We start from the raw sequence: 11,123 nt of genomic DNA on the forward strand, positions 1-11,123 counted from the left end.
AAAGCAATATATTGCCGTGTGGTACCCGGCACCAATAGAAAAATGAATAGGACCACTCCATTTCACTCCCATGGATGTCGTAAAAGGCGACTCAATTCTATCTCAAAGCCAAATAGCTGAACGTGGCCTATCAGTCTTTTCAAGACTGTTGGCTCTGTCTACCCCGGAAGGGATATATAAAAGCAATAAATACATACATATTACACGTTTTATCTCTTACGGGGTAGACAGACCCAATAGCTTTTTAAAAAGGTTACGACCACTTTCAGTTGTAGATATTAATGATGAAATTGAAATTCAATTCGTGACTTGCTAGCCCATCGCCTAAAAGAAGAATCCCATGTTTATTTGCATTTTCCTTAATCGACTCTTACAAGCTGCACATCAAGGGAAGCAGCTGCTGGAAAGCAATCGCGACGTCAAAGCAATCGTCCGGAACTGCCTGTTGGCTGGTGAATTGGTCGTTGCACTGCATGACGTGCCGGGTGCAGGGTTCCCTCGAAACCGGAGCTGGCTAGCAGCCGTCGGCTCAAAAATGACTTGAGCTATATATAGAGCGGCGGGGAGGGCGGGGAAGACCGCGAGCGGCGAGCAGCCCTCCGCCGCGGCCAGAGCCGCCTCGGTCGCCGCGGACTCCACATTCCAACGTCGCTGTGCTGCCGGTCTTGCAAACCAGTGCGAGTGACTGACTGACCGTCTTCTACCCGTGCGACGTAAGTGCCAGTGACCAGTGTCAGTGTGGTGATAAAGTTGGGGTGAGATGTGAGGGGTGGTCTAAAAATAAGCGCGCGCGCATAGCGCCTTAAGCGGCAGGCGCGCGGAAATAGCAGCGCCTTGTATAGCGGCCGGATTGCGTTACAGCCAGGAAACGGATTTTCGTGATACTTGCACGCACACACACAGACATATTGTTAACACATTGTTCAGATTCATTTCAAAACTTGCATAAAAAATAAAAGACAGTCTTTATAACATAATTTTTGACTTTCAGACCCTGAACAGGTAAAAAACTATCAAAATAAAAGTGGTTAGTACTATCAATGTCCGAAACTGTAATATTGTAAATAAGTATTTTGTTCAGCAATATACGAAACAATAAAAATAACTATATAAATGAAAAGATGAAAATTATGTTGACTTAAAAACAAGTACGCTTTAGAAAAATAACTTTTTGAAGAATAATTACTGGAAAGACCGATTAGATATAAAATTTGAACAAAAATGACTGGACAGACCGAATAGATATAAAATTTGAAGACAAAGCTTAATTTTCCATGAAAATCGTGGATAAAAATGAAAAATATATATATAAACTTTACGTAGATAGTTACTCAAAAATAATTTATGATGCACCAAAAAATTTAATAAGTATTAAAAATATATATTTTTATTAATAAGAAATGAAATAAATTAGCCGATTCTAAAAAAAAAAAATCAAGGCCCGCGTAATCCGAGTCCTGGGCCGCATTCAGTTCTATGTGAAATCCAATTTTACACTTTCTTTGAACGTGTGCCAGCGCCTGCTGCCCCGTATGTGTGCTAAATGGCACGAAAGATAAAACCGCTAAAAATAACCGCGCTTCATAAACAATAAGCACGTTTTCCTTGTCCACGTAACGCCTACGCGCATTTTTCGTGGACTTGGCACAATTTCAATATGCAACGAAACATAAAATTAACTGAAATTTTAAACGTTTTTACATTCTATGATTTGATCGTTGTTAAGTTGCTAATTAAGTTAACTATACAAATCAAACATTAACGTTGTAGCATTCTGGAATAAATTATATCAACTGTCTTTATAAATATGAAGTTGTCAATGTTAGTGATAGTTAACAATGCTTATTGAAAACTGGCAATAACTTTTTAATGAATACAATTTAGATTGCACGTAGATATATTTGATGGATTGCCAAGAAAGAATTCCGCGATTGATTCCTCATAACGACACTGTTGATTGAAATATGTTTGTTTTGGCTCAGCGATATAATGAACATTTTAATTAAAAATAAAACAAACAAAATATAATTTGCGACGCAATAAGAAACTGCTCTTGTTAGGCTTTCACATCTTCAATTCTTCATGTAAACAGCCTTACACGTACTCACCGTGAAAAATTCTCTAAATTATTTTTTTAATTTTCAGACTAAATAAACCATCACCATGTCTGACGAAGAAGAATACTCGTAAGTAAAATAATTACCTACCTTAATTTTTAAATATGTACACAAAAGAAAAACTCACATAAACACAAGTACTCTCCAACACGAACTTTATTTTCTAAGTCCATCCCTGTGATCTAACCGTAGACCCCAACCATATCGACATTTGTGTGATCTCTAAAAACTAAATATGTGCCCTATGTTGTGTTAAACCACCCATTTATTTCACAGTGGCTCCGAGGAGGAGGAAGTTGAAGAAGAAGTTCCGGAGACGTAAGTATTACTTCTATCGTCGTCACTTCGGTCAACATTTTTAATCTTCCAAAAATTTAGTTCTCTTTAGATTCTGTTTGAGTTTTATCACTTCAGCTTTTCTGGGCCTGGTTTCTCTGCCTTGGCGAACCTACCATTTCAGTTAGAGTAAATACGTATCTGAGTCGATGCAGGTTTTAGTTGGCGTCTGACAGTTTGGACGATTTTGAGGCATGGCCACGAGTTTTGTACCCGATCTCTTGGAACTGCCAAACTTTGGGCTTATTGCACGCCATCACCAACCCCTTTCTCTCTTTTGTTGCAGGAAGTAAGTGGCGTGCCCTTTTGGTTGATCCGGCACTCACACTCGCTTAGCTCTTTTAGGCTAAGTTTAGTTGCGACCCTTATGCTTTTAATGCTTTAGTCGTCGCTTTTCTTGCTTTCAGACTGGCATAACACTAGGAGCTGCTGCTGCAATGAACGTTTCACTAACTGTTACTATTTCATAATAATAGAGACATCAGCTTATGACGAGTATCAACTGGTTTTCTGTTGTGTCACCAGCATCTTGTAAATTGGTTTGTACTGTGTGTGGTCTCGACGCAAATAATAAATGGTAGCTTGTTGTATACAAATATCTTTATTTATTTTGACTTGAACATTTTGTAATCGAAATTATTTTTATTTTCCGCTGCTGTCGTCATTTGGAACATGAAGACCCGCCCCTAAACCAGAGTAAGTAACAAATTTATTTAAATTTTGGGTATCGCTTTGCTTTTGGCCGTCGGAATCTGTATTGTGATCATACATTGGAATGATTGGTATTACATTAACATATCTACCAGTTGTATCTGGCTGAACGTTAGGCAAATTACTCAAACTGTATGAAGATTTTACACCAGTATGTAATGAAATCGGCTTGCAATGCAGTGTGGTGTCGTGCGCAGATTAATCATCTCACCGCTTACTTTGTTTTATTGGAATACCCCTGGTTAGGTCAAATTCTTCATTAATCCAAAATTTTAAAATTTATGAGTATATATTTGCACAGGTATTAATCAAAGGGGCATTGTGCTATTGATGTAGAACTTTGCAAAAAATGTAGAGGCTGATTGTTGTTTTCTGTTTCTAGGAGTAGACCATCGATCGCGTAAGTTGCACCGCTATCTGTGGTGTCACTAACTTTAATTCTATCATTAACTCAATAAAACAACATGGGCGTGCGCTTTTACTCCAGAATATCAATTATGTTGCATATGTTACTATCAAACAAGCCACTATAAGTATTAAAACTCGAAAGAAAAGTAATACATTGCTGCATCTCATCAGAATTAATGTAATCGTACGTTCTTACAGTTGAAAAATCTGGTCAGATGACCGATTTATACGAGAAACCTCGCAAAGTAGGAGATCTATTTTTGTCGGTCGGCAAGCAATCTATTTCGGACGTAACAGCGCCGCGCCCGCGCCTCTCAAACCAAGATGTCGGTCAGCGCGAGTACTTGAGTCGTCGCGACCTATTCCTAGATATGCATGAAAAGAATGGCATGATAAAAGCATGATTATGTATTTCCATCGAAAAGAACATTACATACCATGGACACCGGGTTCGCCACAAAATTCCATCCATTCTTCAAATGATTTAAATAACATCTTGGATGACTCAAGTTGAATATAAACAGAACTCCCACGAAAACATATTCAATGTTAACCCGAAGTTTAGAGGTATCCAACTAATGACTAGTTGTATGTGTACATTCCATACCCATGGTAAATGTTGTTCCACAAAAAACCCCGACAGCTAGAAATCATACAAAAGATAATGTACACAAGCTTACTATAATAAATAATGCCACAACATAATTCAATAATAAGGATATTTTAGTTAATAATAATAATGGTCCGTCAGTTATATGTGAAGTAAATTTTGAAATAATCAAGTAACATGATGAAGTGTTAACTTTAACTGGTGTCGTATGTTTACAAATACAAATACAGCTTAAATCTTAACGACATGTACAGTACTGAACAAAATCACTGCTTAGACGCTGATGTTAGCGTTTTGCAGAAATGCCCTAACGAGCGAACAGATAAACTAGCCATCATAACAATATAATCGATGTATGTTAGCCGTTATAATAACGGTTTTCTAACAATAACATATTGTGAGGCATTAACTATATTGTAATCAAATTAATGTGTTTACAGGGGTGAGGGAGATCCAGAATTCATCAAGGTAAATAAACAATAGCAAATATTTCAAGTAAAATGTAGCATTAATTACATACATACATTAATATAGTCACGTTAATATCCCTTGCGAGGAGACAGAGCCAACATTCTTGGAAAGACTGATAGGCCACGATCAGCATTTGGGCTTGATGATAGAATTAATAATTAATAAGCATTAATTTATTCAAAATATACCCATATTAGTTGTTTAATACGTCTAATGCAACTTGTAAGAAGATGATAAACACAGATACTATAACTACAGCTACATACTACACTGTGAAGACGTGACTAGCATGTGATGAAAAAAAAAGTATTCTACAGTGACATCATCATCTTAATTCTATATCGGTGCATTTTAAGTATTAATAATGCTATAAGGAAACTTGAGCATAATAAATCCTTCGTTGGATATTTCTCACGGTTACCACAAACTGAAATTAACGTTATTTTACAGCGTCAGGATCAGAAGCGGTCGGATTTGGACGAGCAGTTGAAGGAATACATCAACGAATGGCGCAAACAGCGAGCCAAGGAAGAGGAGGAGCTCAAACGCCTCAAGGAGAAGCAGGCTAAGCGCAAGGTATACATAGACGACATATTAGTTTTATGTCAATCGTAAATAAATCAAGAAAAGTCTATTTATAAACTTTCACAACGAAATAATTGTAAATTGGATAGACAATTTTACAGTTGAGAGGTTAAGCTAAGAAATATGAATATATAATTTATAACTGTATTTTTCTGTAGGTATCCCGCGCTGAAGAAGAAAAGCGTCTCGCCCAAAAGAAGAAGGAAGAAGAAGAAAGGAGAGTTCGCGAGATTGAGGAGAAGAAACAGCGCGACATTGAGGAGAAGAGGCAACGGCTGGAGGAAGCCGAGAAGAAGCGCCAAGCTATGCTGCAGGCGATGAAGGAGTCCAGCAAGACCGGACCCAACTTCACCATTCAAAAGAAGAGCGATAACGTAAGTGGTTATAACATTTTTACTAAGAGTTGCGCTAATGGAGACATGACGAAAATTCAAAATATAGGAATAACTAGGGTAAAACTGCATTACCTTATCTCTCTTTGTGTATTCTGATGAAAGCGATGAAAAAAATGCGTGAAATAAAGCAGAGAGTATTCATGAGAGTCAATCAATCATAAAATAGTAACAAACGATGTTACTATTTCGTGATGCAAATGCAGATGAATCGTAAAAAATATTTGCTATCTAGAACTATCTACAAAAATGCAACTTTTTATTTCAAATAAACAATAACATTTACAGTTTGGCTTATCCAACGCGCAACTGGAACGCAACAAGACCAAGGAGCAGTTGGAAGAAGAGAAGAAGATCTCCCTCTCCATCCGCATCAAGCCCCTGAACATCGACAACCTCTCCACTGAGAAGCTACGGATAAAGGCCCAGGAGCTGTGGGACTGCATCGTCAAACTCGAGACCGAGAAATACGATCTTGAGGAGAGGCAAAAGAGGCAGGACTACGACGTAAGTGGAAGTTTCTTAATTCTAATGTTATCGTCTATTTCATTTTTTTAAAATCAAAGTTTTTTGAAATAGAAATCTCAAATGACATGGAGACTCAATAATTTAAATAGATATTCTATTTTCAAGGCACAAGTGAAATTAATTAGACAATATTGTTATATAAAAGTTGTCAAAGAGAGAAGCCTGAAACAATGATGAATGATTCACATTACAATTTCTTACATTCAACAAATGAAGAACTCTTCATTATATTTCTTAGTCGGATCTATTTTTACAATCATAATATTTTTTGTTAACAGTTAAAAGAGCTCAAAGAAAGACAGAAGCAACAGTTGAGACACAAGGCCCTGAAGAAGGGTCTCGACCCAGAGGCACTCACAGGAAAGCACCCGGTAAGAAACCATTTATAATTTATAATAATTAAATAATAACCAAACGAATCAAAATAAAAAAACGAAAAGACTTTGAGTAATGAAATTTGAATACTACAAAATCACTGATCAAAAGAGGTACCACACAAAAACAATTACAACATCGAGGGAAGAGACGAAGTTCTTTCGTCAAAATCTTTATCACTTAACCATAAAAAAACAACTTATTAAAATACTATTTTTCTTACTGATATACCTGTCTTAGATACCAATTTGTTCTGTATTTCAGCCCAAAATCCAAGTAGCATCCAAATATGAGCGGCGTGTGGACACACGGTCATACGACGACAAAAAGAAGTTGTTCGAGGGTGTAAGTATAACATGTAAACAATTAGCCAAGTATAAACTTGATTGCAAATAGTGCTGAAAATAATCTGCAAAGATATTGATTTTCTTTGAGAAAAATACAGTCATAAATCGAACAAAATGGGCGTACCAAGTTAATGAAAAAAATATTAGACGAAATTGGGTCAATGAGTTCGTAATCGACATTCCAAATGCGCATTAAAAAATTACAGAACAGATTTGTTTTATGGATAAAATTAACATTATCTTACTTTTAATAATAAGAAAATTAGCTTTAGCTGAATATATCTATTATATATCAAGCTTAATATGAGACACCCGTTAAAGCTTCGGACTGCTATCATCAAACCTTGACAACACACAAAACATCCTTGTGTCAAGTGGACTTATAAGTTCAAATCAGAAATATAGACCAAGTCACATAGGACTGAAAATTTGACGGTCTTCATCGTTGAATATTACCAAGAAACAGTAGTAGTTCTATTTTCGTACAAGACTATTTCATAGTTGATGACGTTAATGTAATCGCGGCAGCTGAAACGGGGTCGGATATATTTAACTGTCGACAGAAAGAGGCGAAATAAAAATGTCGATGATTAGTAACTAAACTGTAAAGTTTTACAGCTTGTCTTTGGACTAGAGCAATCTAAATTTGATCCAATGCAGGGCTGCCCAAATATACAGATATTTTTTTTTACACTTTTTAGACTATTAATAGATACAAATTACTATTGAGCCCTATTTATTTGAGTCCTAGATTAACTATTAGTAAATACTTTTCCGTAACTGATGCTACGGTACTTTTCACTTCACAGAAAATTAAATGTTTTCCATAACATTTTCCTATAGAGTTTTATAAGATCCTTATGAGCCTTAAGTATTCTATACTTATTTTTACATGTTAACTTAGAAAACAGACTAAAATCTCGCCATTCAAATACAGGGCTACGATAACGCTTTGGCCGAGATGATGGATAAGATGTGGAATGACAGAATGGAGGAGTTCATGAACCGAACTAAAAGTAAGAGATGACTGGGTGACTCCACGCATGTCTTCACGGCATGTTTCCAGGATTATGGTCCTCCATACCCGATGTCATCCAGAACCGATTAGGCCACCTTTAGAGCCATTGTGGGAAACTGAGAGTAGATAGTGGGCATAGAAGAATGAATTAATTTTTAATTTAATTTTAAATATTTAAAAAGTCTATAACTTAAAAAACTATAAGATGTACATAATTGATTGATCAATTGAAAATTCAAGAAACGACTGCTGCGTACTGCCAAACAGTACAATATGTACATTTTCATTCTTTAATGCTATAAAAAAGATCACTACTCGGCTTCCTTCAATTGTTCTAAGTGTTGAAAATGAGCCGAAATTATGTATACCTGCAACCCACTCATTGTCTGAAATCGTTCCCACAATTGTTGCATGCAATGCCCCTAAAGATCGCAGTATTAAGCCTCCAGAAAAATTAAAGATAATATACACATTTGAAATAATAATCAAAAATGGTTAACGTAGTATGATTGCGCGCAATAAAATAACTGGGAACGAAGACTTTGTTTATCTGTAAAGTGTTGCACCAGTTGCCTCTATTTATAAACATTGGTAATATATCTATATAATTCATAATTTAAAACATTCAAATACTATTATTTTATTTATTCTAAACATCGTGGAATTTCACATGTTTCCACACAAATCTAAATATTTCAACGCTAATGAAATGTAACATCTACTTGCAAAGAATTAATCTCAAAATTTAAATTCAATACTATCTAATTAATTCATAAACCTATAAAGGCGACTGACGTGAACCTACTGTAAAGTGAATAAAACCTCAAACTCCTATCGATTAACTTGACGTCGCACGCTCCAAGCTAGCCCTCAAGTTCTCCTGTTAAACCTGTAATGACCCTAGTGTTTGTGCCCTTCCCTTAGGACCTAGAGAAATTGAACAAGGACTTCCTTGAGAAGGTCTGGCACGAGAGAGCCGAGCAGTTCGGAGGCAGGCAAAAGGGTAAGTATTACATCAACAGAAATTGTAATGTGATCAGAATTTTAAATTTTATAGTTACGAACTAAATGTTAACTCATTGGAAATGATTTTCTTTATTTTAAATTTATTAAAAGAGTTTTGTTTTATTTTAAATTTATTAAAAGTTAAATTTATTATATCACAGTAACACGTCATCCTACTATATTATAAATGCGAAAGTTTGTGAGTATGTCAGGATGTCAGTATGGATGTTTATTACTCTTTCACGCAAAAACTACTAAACCGATTGCGATGCCATTTGGTATATAGGTAGCTGAAGAACCAGAATAACGTATAGGCTACTTTTTATCCCGGACTTCCCGCGGGATTGATTCCAAGCGTACAAAGTCGCGGGCGGCCTCTAGTCGGTAATAATAGTAATAAAGGTATTATGTTGGAGATATATTACTGCGCAAAATAAAATTTGGATAACAAATAATCTACCTTCAAAATTTGGATCCTGCCAATGTGCATATTTTCCAAATTAATTCTTATCTTCTCAATAATAGTTCTGATCACATAACGATTATTTTATTTCCATTGTATTGTTTTATGTCATTCCCTTGTTGCGTTTTGACTGTGCACAATTTTTATGTTTTCGCAAGTTATCCCTTTTCTCAATATTGAAATAAGTTACTGAATTACTACATCCAATAAATTATCATTAATGTCATAGGAGGCAACCAAATAAATGCCTGAAGCACGAACAACTTGAGCATCAAAAATTCCCAAGGCGAGTCAGGTGCTTAAACTTTTCACATCTTGTAAAGTATCCGTTTTAGCAAGAAACTTATTATTTAGAGGACCCCAGTGAGAAAGAGACCATTGCACTTTTGATGCTCCTTATGGTGGGCGGAATTTTCTCCACGAGATCTCAAACCGCAACCTTTGTCTTATTTAAAGTATTTTTTTCTGACATTTTGACAATGAACACTGTCTATGACCTCTATGTCATCAAAAGAAACTTGATTACACAATAAAAACTATTTTGACCTTAACATATGAACTTCCAGCGAGACTGCCTAAATGGTTCGGCGAGCGGCCCGGCAAGAAGAAGGGCGACCTCGAATCCCCCGAAGGCGAGGAGGATGTCAAGGCGGAGCCCGAGGAGGAGGAACCTTTGTACGAGCCCGAACCCGAGGAGGAGGAGGAGGTCGTAGAGGAGGAAGAAGAAGAGGAGGAAGAAGAGGAGGAGGAGGAAGAGGAAGAAGAAGAGGAGGAATAAGTGAGTGTTATTACTAAATACTAGTCTAACGTTGCACGAGGTAAAAAAAGAGGGTGGAAACTGAAATACAAGTCAAGGCGGAACTCAAGGAGGAACCTGTATACGAGCCCGAACCCGAAGGGGAGCAAGATGTTGTGGTGGAAGAAGAACATGAAGAGGAATAAGTTAGTTTTATGTGAGTAAACATGGGTAAATAAGTACTAGTGTTAAGTAAGGGAGAGGGAGAAATGCATAACAATGCGGAAGCAAAGAAGAAGGAACTTGTATACAAGCCGATGCCGACATTTAGAAAATTTTCTTTCCTACTTACATGAAAGTTTTCCAACAAAACAAAATACTTGAACACTTTACAGACATTAAACTTTTCTTATGACTATGCACCAGTTCCTTACTTAATCCCCACACCATTCATGTACAGATCTTTTTCTAATTCATTCTAATTCAAAAGTTGGAAGATGGCGGATTTAAAACGTCAAACTTTACAATAGGTCGAGTGTTGTACCTTTTTAAAACCCTATAAAAACTATAAATTTACATTTTAAATGAAAATTAATCGTTTGTTTCAGACACAAAACCACTCGAACTCAGTTGGGCAAGCTGCGCGGCGCGGAGGCGAGTCGGCGCGTTGTAACCAATCCATTAACTTATTGCTATTATAAATTATTTTTATTATTTATACTGTTGATCACTACGTCGCCTACATCTCATGACGTCACAATAAACTAATTTATTTCATAAGGCTGTTGTGTTTGTTATTCACCCTTTATTTATAATCTTTATAAGAAAAGAAAATTTGAAACTATGATTTTTGCATTACTTTTTACGTGTGGGTAAAACGTTACGCGTAATGGAAATTTTAATACATTAAGAAATCTTCAAATTATGTACTCCGCTAATTTAACAGCAAGTGACAAAACGAATTTGAGAAAACTTACCAACTAAGCCAATGCTACCCCAAAAATTAGGATAAAATAGGAAG

General features: G+C 36.2%; 1 protein-coding gene across 1 annotated transcript; it reads left to right on the forward strand.

The window, feature by feature from the left end:
* The first annotated feature begins 571 nt into the window (after positions 1-571).
* LOC106141123 (troponin T, skeletal muscle) lies at positions 572-10,882 on the forward strand. Its single transcript, XM_013342776.2, has 15 exons — positions 572-713; positions 2,146-2,186; positions 2,394-2,435; positions 2,740-2,742; positions 3,132-3,149; positions 3,547-3,564; positions 4,623-4,650; positions 5,104-5,229; positions 5,397-5,612; positions 5,919-6,137; positions 6,437-6,529; positions 6,798-6,878; positions 8,823-8,901; positions 9,933-10,144; positions 10,711-10,882. The coding sequence occupies exons 2-14, from the start codon at positions 2,164-2,166 to the stop codon at positions 10,142-10,144; spliced, it is 1,158 nt and encodes a 385-aa protein (XP_013198230.1). The 5' UTR covers positions 572-713; positions 2,146-2,163; the 3' UTR covers positions 10,711-10,882.
* Positions 10,883-11,123: the final 241 nt, after the last annotated feature.

The sequence above is a fragment of the Amyelois transitella genome, chromosome 6 (assembly GCF_032362555.1).
Source record: "Amyelois transitella isolate CPQ chromosome 6, ilAmyTran1.1, whole genome shotgun sequence".
Lineage (NCBI taxonomy): Eukaryota > Metazoa > Arthropoda > Insecta > Lepidoptera > Pyralidae > Amyelois > Amyelois transitella.